Source organism: Galeopterus variegatus, unplaced genomic scaffold (genome assembly GCF_000696425.1).
Source record: "Galeopterus variegatus unplaced genomic scaffold, G_variegatus-3.0.2 Scaffold1931, whole genome shotgun sequence".
In the NCBI taxonomy this organism is placed as follows: Eukaryota; Metazoa; Chordata; class Mammalia; order Dermoptera; family Cynocephalidae; genus Galeopterus; species Galeopterus variegatus.
The window spans coordinates 369,698-387,293 of NW_007728042.1; the positions used below are offsets into that span (position 1 = coordinate 369,698).

Genomic DNA, 17,596 nt, shown 5'->3' on the forward strand with positions numbered 1-17,596 from the left:
AAAATAAATAAATAAATAAAATATAGAAAATACAGACACAGACCAGCTGCTTTTTAAAATGAAAAATGAAAAAACGTCAAATAATTTTTGTCTATTTTGAAACTATAATATCTCGTTAAATTTCAATCTATATTTTAATATACACATATTGAGGCAAAATACATGTATATTACAATTTGCATATATAAGAATAAACTTGATATATGTCATTTTAAATTTTATCTATGAACAAATTCTGACTTTTAAAAATATAATTAATTTAAAGCCATTTGCTAAATGGACTTTGAAATTTACTTTTATATATTGTGAATATTAGAGAACTTCAGAAGTGAACTTTATAAAATAATCTTTATTAATATTTTTCTCAGAATGAAATACTGTTTACCTCAACCATTTCATTCTCATATATTAGGCAAAATGATAAAATAAAAACCCCAGTGCTCTGCTTTGCTGATATCCAAGTTCAGTCTGTGACTCCTTGGCTCAGAACCCCACGATAACTATTTCTTTTTGACCCTTAACCACTCTTTGAAGCCTCTGGAAGCTTCTGTGAGCCACCTGTAATGCATTTCCCTAATCCTTTAAATGAACCATATTGATCTAACTCCACAAAAGTTTCCAGGGACTCTCCAGAAATCAATTTTAGAAATGTGCTTTTCTGTCATTCTCTATCTCTTGTGGATACCCACGCACTTTAAAGACTTTTAAAAATAGAGTATAAATGGATTTTACTGCTAAAAAAATAAATAAATCTATGAACCACTGGAAAACTGGAACAGGCACTGTAAAATTAATGGCAAACAGTATCAGTTTGATTCCCAATACTAACAAAGAGGGTACATGAATGGGGGTGTATCCGTGTTGCTTTTGGCATGTGTAATTAAGGTCTACTGGCATTGCCTTGAAGGAAAACATTTAAGCTGATCAAATGACTAATTTCCTCAATGCTTTGTGCCCAAAGCAGGAAGTTAATTTATTTCTTTGGAAGAGGAGGAAATACTCTGCCTGTATTTTTGCATTCATTCTTACGAAGCAAGGCTAAATATATTCTCTGGATTATTATCACCCTGATAATGATGCCATCAACTTGACTCACCAAAATGTCTTATAAATAGTATAGACCGAGATCCACAAGTGAAAGATATCCAGGATCTAGGAAACTACTCTGCTGGAATTTTATGATAAAATACTTCCACTCCCCAGGTCTCTCAAGTACCCCAACCCCCAATCATAATGTCACTGCTTCGAAAAGTTTAATTGTGAAAACAGGTTTTGTTCTGTATGATCTTTTCTTCTGACTCTGGTCCTTGGTAAACTAGCCTCTCCACTATGCTGCAATTCTCTACCCTCGTTAATGGATGATACCGCAGAATTGACATTTCAAGACATAAAGGGAGAGGACAAATGGAGCATCCTGTGAACCCTATTCTAAGCAGTTTGTAAAGAAGTTCACCAAGTAATGGGGGTTAGGAAGGGAATACGGTGCTTGGACATATGTGGCACATAAATACACGAACTTGAAGGGAAATGCTATATCCAGCCTTAGGTGTCAAGTCAACTCAAAAACAGCTGAAGAGGACAGAACCCACAGCATCTGCTGAACTTCTGGTGGCTCTATCTGGGTTCTGAGTTACCCAAGACCAACCAAAAGTCTTGCATTTTGGTCTGTCCTAGAATTAACCATTGGGCTACCTGTTAGCTCAGTTGGTTAGAGTGCAGCCTTATAACAGCAGGGTCATAGGTTCAAATCTCTGTACCGGCCAGCTGCCAAAAAAAAGACCTAGAATTAACCAAAAGTCTATAATTTAATGTGACAAATGGATGACTGACTCAAAAGTAGACTTTATTTCAGTCTCTCCTGAAAGGACCTTGTCCTTCTGGTAATCTTTGTTTTTTCCTTCTTGGTCATAAAAATATCATAATATTTACATGGGTAGAGGACATCTGTTGTTTTTGCCTGTCTTGCATCTAATCCCTTTTTGTTTGGATTCATTCCTCCCCACTCTTGGTCTTCACAGTTTAGGGAAGATTGAATACTGCACCCTGCCCTGCCCCTCCTTCCCCATCAGATACGGGTGGAAGGCAACCAGGTCCAAAAATCAGTATATTTCATGCCCTTGAACTCAATGATAGATTTAGGAGCATGTGACCCAAACCAGGCCAACATGACTCAGTTATGGGAATTCTGCTAGAACTATTGAGAAAGAGAAGCTCTCTTTTCACCAAGACTGTAAAGTTGGAAGATGGGAGGACATAATTCTGGATTTGACTGGGGCCCATCACAGAACCTGGCTGAGAATGAAGGTAGAGGAGGGAAGAGCAGACAGATGAAGCAAGACTTCATCTCGATGACATTGTTTGAACACCTAGATCCAGATGTGCCCGAAGCCAAATACTTTTGGACTTCTCAGTATATTAGGCAATAAATTGACCTTTTTGCTTAAATTCTTTCTATCTAGGTTTTTGTGAATATGACTAACAAAACTCAGTGATATAGCCTGGCTACTTTATTCACAAAAACCTTGGAAATTTGCAGATATTGCCTCAGTTGTTAGCCTCAAACAGAGTAATTTTAGAGAAATTGAAGCCCAGAGAAGAAAGTTGACCAGCAGTTGTAGTTAAAGCAGAGACTTCTCTACTGACTTCATCTTCAGTAAAAGTGCACATGATCAGGCGATAGGAGTTATATGAAAGAAAAAACTGGAAAAAAAAATTACTCCTTAAATTGTAGGAATTTGGCAGAGGCATTCAGAAATAGGCCATCCTGAGATAAAGCTTATCTCCAACACATTGAGGAATCGGGTCTCATTTCTCCCTAGTATCTCTTTTGACAGAGCTGGAAGGACAGAAGTTTCTGCAGAAGCAACAGAATAGTCAATGGAAGATATTACAGAGACAAAACACCTGGGGCTCTGGGACTCATCTGCCCATGGAAGAACAGGCACCTTACCATGCATCCTTCAAAGGCCATGAATCACAATGTTGACCACACTTCTCTGTAAGACAAAGAAACTCGACCTAACTCTTCCCCACTCCAAAGTAGAAAGACTACTCCTTGATCTAAATTGTGTAAGTTAAAATACCTAAACCCATTCCCTGCTGCCACCCCTGCACTCACTCCCCCACCAAACATTCCCTTTTGAAGCCATCAGTTACAATCGGTTGCTGTCCAGTTGATAAGCAACACTCAATAAGACAAGTGGATGTATGAGATGCAGGCTGGTTTTGCTCACAAATCTCTCTCAGCTATAAAATGTTAATGAGAAGTAAATTGAATGACACTTTTGTTCTCTCTTGTTTATTTTTTATTTTTATTTTTTTTCCCTTTTTGTCTTTTTTCGTGACCGGCAACGGATCACAACCCTCAGTGTCGCGCCCGTACCGGACCGAGACCGGCAACGGGATCGCAACCCTCGGTGTTGCTCCCGCATCCCACTCAGCCAGTGAGCAGCCGGTCTGTATGTGGGATCCGAACCCTCTCCTGCCGCGCTTCACAAGCGGCGCACTATAGCAGTGCGCCACCAGGCCGGCCTCTCTCTTGTTTAATTGAGACTAGAGACCCAGTTGAAAAGGTTTTTGGCAGCCTGAAAATAATACTGAGGGAGTACAAGTTAAGTGAAGATAAAAAGTAAATATTGATTCATTTTTTTTTTGCCAGCAAAGATCTTGGCTTCAGACAAACTTGTTGCAGTTTTAGATTATTGGATCAATGTGATCAGACACATCAATCACATCCTCTGATAAAAATTGCAGTGCTGCTTTGAAAATATGCTAAACCACAAGCATTTAATTTTTACAAATTATGGATGCTGCTAATTCCATTGATAAAGCCAGTTTTGATACATCTGTGTGTCGATCTACATAGTTACAATTTTTTGACAGTTTTTTTATTAAAAGATAATTGATTATATATATATTTGCGGGGCACAGAATCGAATATCAATACATGTGTACGATATGTGGTGATCAAATCAGGATAATTAGTATACTCAGTTTACAAAATGTAATCAATCTCTGTGACCTTTAACTAGCTTCTCACCCACCCCCCGCTTCCCCCTTTCCCACTTCTAATAACCACAGTTCTGTTCGTTTTTCTTTGAAAGTTTAGAGTATTATTGTAATTCATTCATTCATTCTTTATTTATTTTCTTTCTCTATTTTACCTCCCACTTTTGAGTGAGGACATACAGTATTTCTCTTTCTGTGCCTGTCTTATTTCACTTAACATAATTTTCTCTAAGTTCATCCATGTTGCTGTGAATGGCAGAATTTCATTCTTTTTTATGGAAGAATAGTTTTCCATTGAGTATATATACCACACTTTCCTTATCCAGTCATCTATCATGACATTTAGATTGATTCCAGCTCTTGGCTATTATAAATAGAGCTGTAATAAACATGGGAGTTCAGGTATTCCTTTGACATTATGATTTCAACCCAAATACTTACAGCCAACTGATCTTTGAAAAAGGCAACAAGAACATACATTGGGGAAAAGACTATCTCTTCAACAAATGGTGCTGGGAAAACTGGAAATCCATATGTAGAAAAATGAAACTAGACCTGTACCTCTCACCATATATCAAAATCTACTCAGAATGGATTAAAGACTTAAATATAAGACCTGAAACTATAAAACTCCTAAAGGAAAACATAGAGGAAACACTTCAGGATATAGGACTGGGCAAAGACTTTATGAATATGACCCCAAAAGCACAGGCAACAAAAGAAAAAATAAATAAATGGTATTATATCAAACTAAAAAGCTTCTGCACAGCAAAAGAAACAACAGGGCTAAGAGACAACCTACAGAATGGGAGAAAATATTTGCAAACTATGCATCCAACGAGGGACTAATATCCAGAACATAACTAATATCCAGAAAGAACTCAAACAACTCAACAGTAAGAAGTAATCCAATTAAAAATAGGCAAAGGAGCTGAATAGACATTTCTCAAAAGAAGACATACAAATGGCCAACAGACACATGAAAAAATACTCAACATCACTAGGCATCAGCGAAATGCAAATCAAAACCACACTGAGATATCATCTCACTCCAGTTAGACTGGCTATTATCAAAAAGACAGAGAACAACAAATGCTGGCAAGGATATGGAGAAAGGGAAACCCTTCTACACTGTTGGTGGGACTACAAATTAGAGCAGCCGTTATGGAAAACAGTATGGCGTTTCCTCAGACAACTACAGATAGAGCTGCCACATGACCTAGCAAACCCATTGTAACCCATTGTAACCTATAGTTGCAATTTTTCTAAATGGCAGTGAATATCCACCGAAGCCCGTGTCCCCTCATTTCAACTGATGATATAAATGATGTAAAAATGATATAAAAGGATAAAAGTATTGTGAGATAGTTTGGGAGTGTGGTTATTATACCTAATATTTTTTTTTAAACTTAACAAATACTATTAAATGTTAACTCTTCTACAGAATGGAAGAAAATATTTGCAAACTATGTTAAACTATATTAAAGTGTGACTTATAAAGATATACAAAATATAACTCCTCAAGACTTTGTAGTTGTTTCTGAAATATTTGCATATCTTTTACCTACTTCTGCTTAAGCATCCAGTAAATCATATTTAACATAACCACAAAATTCTTGTGACTTGTTCTGACTTTCTCTTCCTCAATATTTATTACAGATTAAATCCACTCCCATATATCTAGCCAATGTCAGGCTGGAGGAATCCTTATATCCACATAGGCAATCAAGGTAGTAGGGATGCAGCAGGTCTGTTATGACAATATCTTGGCTGGGGTTGGTGGGAATTTCCTGTAGAATGTTTCTCCTACCTGAACTCACATTCCGTAGGGGGCATATTTCCAAACGCTCTCAGCACTCTCCTAAACTGCTTTCTACTTTATGGATTGGATCGAAAGTGGGATTTCTTGATTTTGAATATAGTTATAGCCAGAAATATGGGCTATTAAGCCCAGTATTATCCAGACCAGAAAAAAAAATAACTTCTGCTTTTTTAAAAAATAGGAAAACTAAAAGCATTTATCCAGAAAAAACAGGCCACATTTTTAACAATTTTACTACCAATTTGTGAAGATAAAAAAAATCATTTCGCATTCTCTAGTGTCTCCCATAATCTCCACAAAATAACAAGACTTATCTCGTCTATTGTTTACACAAATCCGATTAAATTAATTTTCAATATTTGAATATATCTAGTGAATACTGTCTGTGCTGATAATGTGAAAAGTGGATTAGCAGACTCTAAAAACTTATTTTGGGGTAGTTAACCTTTTGTTGCTGTTCTCGATATTTTTAATGACGACGAGGTGACATTTTTAGTGTTTCAACTTGGAACAAAGTCCCAAATTGTAGATGTACTTAAGAACTGTAGTGCTGAAGAACTTGTTCATGATGGCATAGATTCATTATTCCTCCTCTGGAATGAGAGTTTGTTGTTCTCCACTTATCCCCCAAAGAAAAAGAAACACTAAAAAAACCCATGAAATTAAAACCTGATCCCTACAGAGTGAATACCAAATTAATAACGTCATACAATTTTAATGTATTGTTAGTCCTAGCTATTTGGCTGCTACTACCAACAGCATTTAACACTTGTTGGGTGCTTCCTGTGTGCAAAGTACTATTGCAAGTGCTTTACACAAATTATCTCAGCTTAATCCTTAAAGAACCCTCAGAAATCAGCACTATGGTTACACCCAGTAACAGGTGAGGAAAATGGAGGTTTGGAGACGTTAATTGGCTTAACCAGCGAGTCTGACTCCAGATGCTGAATGACTGACCACCACACAAATTGCATCCTCAAGAAGAGACTCTTGTCTAATGTTACTTGCATGTTGTCTACAGTGATTTTCATAGAACCAAGTACATAAGTGTGTGACAAAAACATACATGATGAGTTGTACTTACCCTGGAGCGATTCTATAACTATCCTGTAGGCTGTGGCATGACGATGCACCTGCCACTGAGCACACAAACTGGTCATTTCAATCTGGATGGCTTGGAGATTGGTCACACCCAAGAACACTATAATGAAACAGAAACATATCTGCATCACACTGCAGACAATGCCACAATGTCCCCAAGCCTGAAATTAACTTATGGTAAAATTCTCAAAGCTCTATTCAGAGATGGGAAATTCATCAACTCACAGTAAGTTAGTGTACAAAAGATAACTATTTTATGACTTGAGAAAACATGTTGGAGAACATATGTATGATGAGGTCTGATATTAATAAACAAAAAAAAGACTGAATGAAATGGATGGTGAAATTATGGGTGATTTTAATCCTCCCCCTTTATTTACTTGTGTTTTTGAAATATTACACAATAAATATATAATAGTTTTCTAATAAAAAAGTAAGTACACAATGTACTTATCACCAGTGAAAGATAGCCATGGTTTAAATAAAAGTGAAGAGCAAAGCAGCCACGTGTAGGTGTTGGAACACAGGAGCAGTTTCACTAGCACTGGCATTCCAAACGTGACTGAATGAGAGAGTGCATTTTTAAAAATTTAAAAATCAAAATTTACACACATAACACAAGTATATTAAAATGCATAGATTTCTATTCATCTTAGAACACTGCCAGATGCAAAAATGGTTGTATGGAGATGCAATAAAAAATTATTGTTTCTCCAGGATAATAAAGGAGTAAGGCTTTGATGTTTATCATTTAGATCCAAGCAGAAAAATCAGAAAATTAATATTTACCCTAATGGCCTCTGACTTTTATCTATACCATTTTTTCTCTTAGCTAACTCATAAAATAAAAATACATTTTAATTATTTTTCCAAAATGGTAGAAATAATCTTATCCAATCATATTTTACATCTTTACATCGTTCCTTTTTGTTAGAGAGGGAAGACTTTCTTTCCTAAAGCCAATTAAACAACGCTTCTTCCCCCACAAAAAAAAAGGAAATCCATAATGATTTGCATATCCACACTAAATTTTTCTAAATGCCTCAAATTAATTCATCTGCCGTTCTGTGAGGTTTTTTATTTATTTATTTATTTATTTTGCTTGGGAGAAAGAGAGATAATAAATTATAAGCCCATTTAATTTTTACTTTAAGGACAAAAATTTTTTAAAAAAACATCACTCTCGGTCTTTTAAAATATGTTTGGAATGCTCAACATATTTATTAAGGGATAGAAGAGGGAAGAAACAGAAGAAAGGAGGAGCAGAGACAGAGAAAGGAGAATAGAAAGAGACAAAAAAGAATAGGGAGAGGAGAGAGCAATAAAAAATCACAGAGACAGAAAAAGTAGCACAGACAGAAAAGGTCACCTAGCAAGAAATATAAAGATAAGTTAGAGAAAGAGAGGAGAGGGTGGGAAAATGCACAGGGGATTCTATGGTGTAACTAAGGAAGGAGTGTGGGTTTGCTAATACCACAACGGAGCGAAATACTTGGAGGTTTTGTTCATGCCCAGAACAGTATCTCTTCAACTGTCAAGCATGAGATCAAAACCGCAGGATAAAGGTTTCCTACATCTGTTGAATGCTAAGACTGTTTCTTTTGAGATTAAATTTATTCAGTATCTAGCCTTTAAGGTCTCAAGATACTCCATGAAAGAGAATTTAGGAAACTTCCTCTAACGAAAGGACCTTATATGAAACCCAGGGTGACTTCAGGTCTGGTTTAATGTATGCCTCATTCTTGCCTGATACTATTTATCGGATCAATTATTTGATTAGGGATGAGGGTGAGATATAGGCCAAGTGCACAAAGCACAATTATTACAATAATAATAGTGGTTATTCATTGGATGCTTGCCATATGGTAAGAATTTTATATACATTATCTCTTTAATCTTCACAATCAGCCTGTTCAATGTTTATTATTTTCTTTATTTTCAAGTTGAGAAAGATTGGGCTCAGAGAAGTTCAATAATTTTCCCAAGGATGTAGCTAACAAGTAGCAGATTGAAGGCTATTCTTTTGATTACACCATGACTACCATTCTCAAGAGTGGGGCATATCCTCGTGATAACACTCAGGATTATTTTAATTAGCACATAGCCAAATCATTTTGATTCTGGTCATTTATGTATTACCTTTAATGTGTATTGAAAATTCTGATCTTCTGTGTAGGGTGATTACAAGGATTTTGAAACATATTTAGGTCAAGAACTATAAGTTGATTTAAAGAAATATATTAAACAGATGGTGTGGAGGTTTAACAAATTTCAGAAATATGGAACTCGCCCTGCTTGAGTTTGGAAAAAGCTGCATTATTGCCATTGGTGTCTGGGAGTGGTATGTGCCCAGGAGAAGTCCCAGACGGTAAGCAGACAGCATGAAACCCTTGAAAGAGTAGAGAAGGAAGTCCTTAGAGTGGGTGGCATGTACTTTTGATCGATGCATGGCTGGATGGATGGGGTGTGTGTGTGTGTGTGTGTGTGTGTGTGTGTGAGAGAGAGAGAGAGAGAGAGAGAGAGAGAGAGGGTAGGGCGATGTCTTTGAAAAAAGAAACCTTTCCCCTGTTCCAACTTTGACTGGCACTGGCGTGTCAGGCTACAGGCTATTTGGAAAATTTCACCTAATTTCAAAAATGCCAACAAAGACTTTCCAGAAGGAAATCGTATCTGCAATCATCAAGTCTATTTGAAAGCCAGGTGCTGACATTCCACCTTCCAACCAGGACTCTGAACTACCCGGAGCAAAGTGCATCCCTTTCTTTCTACAGAATATCATCTAGAAAGGGCAATGCTGAGGAAAAGAAAAACCAACCACCAAATTAAAAAGAGGGGTTGGGTTACAAATGACAGTGAAAACAAGGTAGTAAAACCCCACGTGGGCTGGGGGACTGGACATCACTCTTACGCGTTTTCACCACGCCCGTCAGAGCGTCGCTGAAGCCTGAGGCCTGGGAGGCAAACACTTTCACGTTGTAGTCCATTCCGCTGAGCAGGTTTGTGATCAGGATGGTGTTGATGTCGGCTCCCACAAAGGTTTCCAGGGTTGGGCCAGGAACTAAATGAGAAAGAGCACATGTTTCAATTATAACACACTATGGACAAATGGGAGCTCTCTCGAAGCACACTGTACACACCTGCGGCTTCTCAGTTGCCCGGGATTATGCAACAAGCAAACAGCAGGTTTGAATCTAGTCTCATGTACACACCTGACCACCATGCTGGAGGTTATTCCTAGGGACTTAGTCCTTTCACCAAAGATAGTTTCTCTCCTCGTGCTTATTCAAAGAAGTTGGTCAAGTTTGCAATCCACCATTCACCATATTGGGAGCTACTATGTTTTAACAGGAAGTCAAGGCACGTGTCCAGTAGGAGAAATCATTGTCAATTCTCAGACACCCAACTTTGTCCTCAGCAGGCACGCAACTGGCAGTAGCAACAAACTGTGTCACAGATACCAGGCTGCACTTTGTCATGTGGGAGACCAACATGAATGATACCACTATGATTCTATGTACTCTTTTTAGGATTTTTAATACCAGACAGATGATGCCTTATTCCAAGGCCCTTGATCAGCTGGCTTTTATGGGCATCCACATCTTCACCTCTGTTTCAACCCAGTGGGATCTTTGTTTAAACATCAAAAAGATTCTTTACTAAGTTCTATACAAATTTATTTAGCTCCTGCCTCTTCCCATATGTGCTCATTTTTTAAAAGCTCTGAGTTAGTAAAAATTTCATAAAACACTCATCACTTTCCTCCAGAAGCCCCGTTCCAACAATACATTTATGCATTTCTGTACATATATGTTATCTCAGTAGTTTCCTATGTCCCAAACATGCAATGCAAATGACCATGTACAATTCTCCCATTCAGCCTAGAAAAGGATTTCTCAACCTCAGCCCTATTGACATTTGGACTGGATAATGCTTTATTCTGGGATGGCAGAGTACTGTAAACTATAGGATCTTTAGCACTACTAATAGGATGCAAGTTCCCACACTCCCCAGTTGTGCAAATCAAAAATGTCTTCGTTGGGGGGGAAATCACACCAATTGAGAACCACTGACTTAACACAAAACTACGTGTGCTAAGAAAACCTGATGAATATTTGTAAAATGATCCAAAGAACAAATTTGGCAAGGCTGTCTTGCAAATTAACACAAAACAAAATTGGTGTTGGGTCCCAAGGAATCAGTGTGGAGCAGGCTAGTGCATCCACGGTCTGTTCTTGCTAATTTATTCTCATGATTCATAAAGATGTTTGTCTGGAGACATTGGAGGTGTGGCCCATACGTTGTGGTTGTATTGCTCAGAAGACAATCGTATCCAGATAATGGGACACAACAGAAATGACTGAAAATGGATGGAGGGGCAAGAGCAGCATCTCAGATGACAGATTGAGACTACTGAAGTTTTGGAGGGCAGAAAGCAGTTTTTTAATGGTCCAAAGAAAGTTTTAAAAATTTTCCTGCCAAATTAAGAAAAATAATTGGAGAACTCCTTTCTGCTGAACAACAAGAGTACTAAAGGCCCAGGTCTAGAAAACTGAGAAGATTCTTATCATATCTATTTCAGTCTTCGGTGTAAACTTGCATGCGTGTGCTAAGTGGAGGGAGATGAGATTGTAAGAGGTGCTGGTGCACGTGGTCTCCTCTTCACAGGCGTATGGAGCAAGGGCACAATCGCCCCCTATTTAAGTCACTCTTCTGCCTTCAAGATACAATAATGTGGGAGATAGCGGAGAGAGGGGTTCCCTTATTGAGGTAGTTAGGAGGCTGGTGGAAAAGCGTTATAAAACTACTTTGATGAGTTTTATACTTCAATATAGTTCCCCAAATGAGGAGACTGAGAAGATGGTAAATGGAATTTTTCCAACTAATCCATAAAGCAAAAGGTAGAAGAGAAAGTCCCGATTAGAGATTCCGAATGTTTAGAGCTTACATATCCACTGAGCCATAAGCCTTCTATTCCTGCGGTCAAGGTTTCCTAGGCTGGTTCTTTATCTAGGGTGTGATTAGGTCAGGTGTCTACCAAATATATATTCTACTCAATGACAGCCCCATTAGTTTTCTATGTGAGTCATAGCTTTACCATACTGATCATGTCTACCCTAACACTGGCCATATTAGAGAAGCTTTAAAAAAAGAAAAAAAATAAATAAAGGTAAGAAGCTCTTCTTCTCTCTTTAAAAGATAAAACCAAACATATATTAAAAGTCAGAACAAAACTATTTATCTTAAAAGACATTTTAGATCCGTACTCATGGTACCAATACTTTTTTAAAAGACAATGGAATTCTACCCTGCTATAAAAAAGAATAAAATACTACCATTCGCAGCAACATGGATGGACTTAGAAAAAACTATATTAAGTGAAACAAGTCAGGCACAGAAAGAGAAATACCACATGTTCTCACTTATTTGTGGGAGCTAAAAATAAATAAATAAATACACAAATGGAGGGGGCGGGGAAGAAGACACAAGAATCACAATTTCTTGAACTTGTTAAGACAAGTGAACAGATACGATGTTGATGGGGGGTGGGGGGAGGGAGGAATCAGTAAAGGGACCTGAAAATCAACTACACTGTATGTTGATAATATAAAATAAAAATAAAATAAAATAAAAAGCATTACTTACCACTGACAGGTTTGTAGACAATCCTATAGCCCTTTACAGGGGAAGATGGTGGATCCCACGTGATACGCAACCGGTTATACCATTCCTCTGAAACACGCAAGTTTTGGGGACCAGAGGATGGCACTAAGCAGGAAAGAAAAGAAAGAAAAGGGATTCAGAGTAGTTTCCTTCTCTATGACCTACACTGTTGTCAATCAAATCTAAGATATCTTCCTACAAGGCTAAAAACTATTTACAAGTGACAGTGCACAAGAGCAGACTCCTTTGGGAGTCTAGTTGTTCTAAATATCAAATACGTGGAAAGAAATTGCTCTGTGACAAAGCACTTTTATCTGAAATTCAGAAGTTCATTCAATGTCATTTTAGTTCCATTTTCTACAGATAATTTGAAATAAAATCTAACTAAATAGTGTTTACTAAAAATTTCTGTCTACCTGCCACTCCATTCCGCTGTCACAGTGCATGGACCCAGCAATAGTTTGGGTGATGCTCACACAGTGTTAATGAGGATTATTCTCATAGGTAAAGATTCTGATGATTTATTTTTTGTTTTCATCTTAATATTGCCTATGTTGTTTGAAGTTTTACATGATTGTTTATCAATTTTCTACCAAAACATTAAAGTCATTTATATGGAGGTCGTTTGTAAACTATTATGCATATTGACAGATATTATCATTATCATTTTGTTGTTGATAGAATTTAGTTGTGTTGACCATTGCTTGAAATAAGTAGACCACCCACTAACACTTTGAAATAGTTTTACTATATAGAGATTGTTACACGTAATGGCATTTCTGTAATGGGCTATAGTCATATTTCCGTAGTAACAGTCTTTAAATATTCTTTACTTGTGTTGGGTGAATACTGCTTGATTTCCTGTTGAATTGTTTAAATCTGTAGTTTTCAAACATTTATTTAAGCAGCAAAATACCAAAATATGCTAGAAATTCCAATGTATAGATAAAATTAAGATCAAATAAAGATGCCAATGCACTGGTGAAAGTGAAGAGCTTGGAACTCTTCTAGAGCTCTGCTGCCCCTCTTTCCCTCTCTCCTTCTGCATGACCCCCGAGGTAACAACCACAGCAACTCCAAGGGCTCACAATACTCTGCGTAATCTTTAGCAAAGTCTGCGGGCTTGCTGAGAGTCTGGGTGGAGACACACCGAGGCTGGGCATGGGGAGGACAGAGAGATGCCAGCAAAAGAGGAGATAATACCCACTTGCTCAGGTGACCAGAACCAGGACACTGGGCTGCAGAATTTTAATGACTTGAACAGACATAGTTGAAAAATCCACACTCAGGTGCCTACGTACAGAATTCGGCCCTTGACACCAGTCTGCACTGAGTCACATGTGACTATTCGGTAATTATGATGGATTAAAAATGGTCATAGATTTTTTGACCCTCCCTCCATTGAAAGGTGGAAGCTATGAACTCTCTCTTTGAATCAAGGTGGGTTCTGTGACTACCTTGACCAATAGACTATAGTAGAAGTGACACTCTACTAGTTCCAGGTGTAGCCCTGAACTATCCTAGAAGTTTCCACTTTCTGCCTCTTGGAACTCTTCTTGGTCATAAAGTTCTGAGCCACCATGTGAGAAACATACCTACTCTGCTGGGAAGAGCACATGGAGAGCTCTGAGACTAATGGAGAGAAAGACTCAGCTGAGTCAACTTTCTAGCCATCCCCACCAAGATGCCAGGCATGTGGGTAAGGTTGTCTTGTACCTTGCACACCAACCCAGCCTCCTGGTACCAACCCAAGGTAATGCTAATCAATACCACATGGAGCTGAATAACTTCCCAGCAAGCCCTGCCTGATTTTCAGACCCACACAATGTGAGATATGATAAAATGTTCACTGTGTTAAACCATCAAGTTCTAGGGCAGTGTTTATGCAACTATAGACAATCGTTAATAGTAATGAAGACAACTAAAACTTTGCAGTGCTTTAACCAAGGGTTTTCATGCATACATCTCATTTGAAGATCATGGCCAATTCATTTCAATCAAACACTTTATGTGACCTCCTTTGTGCCACACAGTGCTGTAAGAGCTTGACACGCAGAGGTGAACAGTACAGATGAGGTTCCAGGCTATCATGATGCTTTTCCTTCCAGGGATGGGAGACAGACAATGAGAAAATACAGGAGTAAACGAGAAAATACCAGGTGGTAAATAGTGCCATGACATGAGCAAAAACAACCAAAATGAACAGGAAAATATCATAGAGAGAGGGAGCTACTTTGCGTGGAATGCTCAGAAAAGGCTGAGGAGGTGACACTGAGCTGAGACCAGAATGACAAGAAAAAGCCAGACATGTAAACATCTGGGAAAGGCTATTTCCTTTGGAAGGAGTAGCTAGTGCCTAATACCTAGGGCAGAAACAATCTTAAAGAATCCAGTGAAGAGCGGGAAAGGAAGAATGGCTGGGAGAGTTGTTAGGAGGTAAGATCAAAGAAACCAGCAGGGTCCAGGTCATATAGGTTTTGTAGGGCCTTGAGAAGGGTGTTGAATTTTATCCTGAGTACAATGGGAACCATTGGGACACTTGAAATAGGGGCATGACAGGAGATAAATTTTATTTTAAAAGGCTCCACAGGCTTCCGGGAGGAGAATAAAGGATAGTAAGAGTGGCAGCAGGAAGACCCGACAGGAGGCACTCATCTGTGTGCGAGAGTGTGACTTGGATTAGGGTGGACCCATTAACTGAAGAGAAAGTGGACAAGCATGCAGAATGCATTTTGGTGAATCAATGGGACTTGTGATAAATTAGATGCTGGAGGAGAAAGACATAGTTGTTTTGCAAGGATTAGCTTTTACAGAAAAGAAAACTGAAGACCAGAGCAGTTAAGCAACTTGCCCAAAGTCACACAGCTTGTATGTGTAAAGACAGGACTCGAACACAGACTTTCTGTTTCCAAATCTCTTTTCCTCTTTTTATTACTCTACTGATCTCTCAGGGTGCATTACAGGGGACAAGCGTTTTCAATTCATTTGTCAGCTAGTATCCAAAAGGAGAAAGCTTCACTTACAGGTTTTTCCAGGAGCAGAGACGCTGACACCTTCTCCATCAGCGTAGATGGGAGTCACTGTGACTTTGTATTCAGTATCAGGAAGCAGAGTCTTCAGGAGGAGATTGTTTTGACTTCCAGGAACCATAACCTGAACAGAGGAGCAAAAGGCTGTGGTCTTAATAACACCCCCAGTCCCCACTGATCTACTTCTGGAGCAAAGGCATTTTGAAATAATCAGAAGCAAGGAGATGTGCTTGGAAAGTGATAAGGAAAGAAAGCACATTCGTGCCAAAGCATTTCTTTCTGAAATTCCCCTCACAGTAACCCTGTGTAATCACTAATGTAGAAGGTTTAAATGAGAAGCTCTTAGTCTCTAGGCAATATTCTTCTTTCAACATCTTCTTGGCATTCATAAAGAAGAGAGAATAACGGCCTGTTGGGCTAGCAGGTGTTTATGGCTTAGGAGTGCTCATTCTATAATCCAGCCTGCTGCTTATCGTTTTTGAGTCTACTTAAGTATCCTCTTGCAAATTCAGCTTTCCACTCTTTCCTCTGTTAGAGATAATCAGACCTCAGCATTTTATTCTTTATTAGAAAGGATGGATGCTAGCCAAGAGCAACAGAGCCACGCATTGCAGCCAAGTTTTCTGAGTTGAAGCATATTTATCAGCAACACTGAAAAATGTTGCAGCTTTTTTATTTCTGAAAGGAGTTGTCTTCCTCAATCTGGAATCACTACCACTCTGTCTCTAACAGGCTGCCAAAAAAACAAACGCAGCTAAGGGGTCGACGCCGCACCAGCGTGAGTGCAACACACCGTGTGGCAAGCAGTGCAGACTCTGGCGTTCCTAAAAAAATAGTGTAGACCAGAAAAGCCACATGTTCTCCACGCTGAAACCACAAAACTTTCTGCCCGTGTTCCAGTAGACACTGGCACATCTCTGGGCCATTTTAGGAACTTAATCACAACTGGAAAAATTCTAGGATGTAAGATTCTGACCCAAATGGGTTTAAGAGTGTCACAAGACCAGGACAGCTGGAGATGCTTTTCGTTGGAAGGGCTGGGTATAATGCCAGCAGGCAAAGGGTGGTGCTGTCTACTTCTGGACGAAGGAAGGAACCTATAAATCATGGAATAAGCCCTAGAAAGCCTTAAGTTGAACCCAGAAGCAGCTGTTTCTGAGATATCACTAAACTCTTAAGAGCAGTGTTTTATTTCTTTTAATATGAAAAAAGGAAGTCTGAATTGGGTGATTTTATATTAGATTAATATGATTTTGCTTCTCATAGGAAAGGGACATTGAAGTGTACACGATTGTATTGATGTGTAGACTTGGGGTCCTCGGAAGGAGATATTAAATAAAGATCTCTGCTTTATTCTAGAATGAGTTAGACAACCCTGTCATCGATGACCCGTAAAAGAACTGTCGTTGCTCTGACCCAAACTACCCCATCACTGTAGCTGCCTGCAGGGTGTTTCTCTGAAATATAACTGCTCTGCAGAACAGAGCTGGGGCATTCGTTCCAAGCTGTCTGTCTAGCAAACCACCCCTGTTGATGTTCCTTAAATAAGGTCATTCATCTCTCAAAATGAGAAGCACATGGCCTGGGAACCAATCAAATTTAGCCTGTGGAGTACTGGAAAGCAAAGTGACCATTTTGGAGGTCTCATTTAGTTTGCCAGGAAGTAGTTGCTGTGATTTACAATAATAGTCCTCACTTACCTAGCAATTATTGTGCGCCAGGTACTACTCTAAGTATTCTAATATTCACTTCCTCTTCACCACAACCTTTTGGGGTGAGGGATATCATTACACCCATTTAACAGATGTGGAAACTGAGGCCCACACAAGTATTGAATAAAGGAGCCATATTGAAACCCCCAAATCTGGTCTGGGCCTTGCTTTAACCCTTGCCCTCTACTCCACAAAACTGGTCTGCTTGAACCTTTTTACCTTGATAATACTCATTCCCAAAAGTATAATGGAAATATCCTCTT

At 38.6% G+C, this 17,596-nt stretch overlaps 1 protein-coding gene across 1 annotated transcript in view; it reads right to left on the reverse strand.

The window, feature by feature from the left end:
- COL14A1 (collagen, type XIV, alpha 1) overlaps nt 1-17,596 on the reverse strand; it is a 165,143-nt gene that overhangs the window by 103,631 nt on the left and 43,916 nt on the right. Inside the window, exons 15-18 of the mRNA XM_008579625.1 lie at nt 15,616-15,745; nt 12,575-12,697; nt 9,840-9,989; nt 6,915-7,031 (exon numbers count right to left, since the gene is read on the reverse strand). Of these exons, the coding sequence (XP_008577847.1) occupies nt 6,915-7,031; nt 9,840-9,989; nt 12,575-12,697; nt 15,616-15,745 (520 nt within the window). The remainder of the gene's footprint in view (nt 1-6,914; nt 7,032-9,839; nt 9,990-12,574; nt 12,698-15,615; nt 15,746-17,596) is intronic.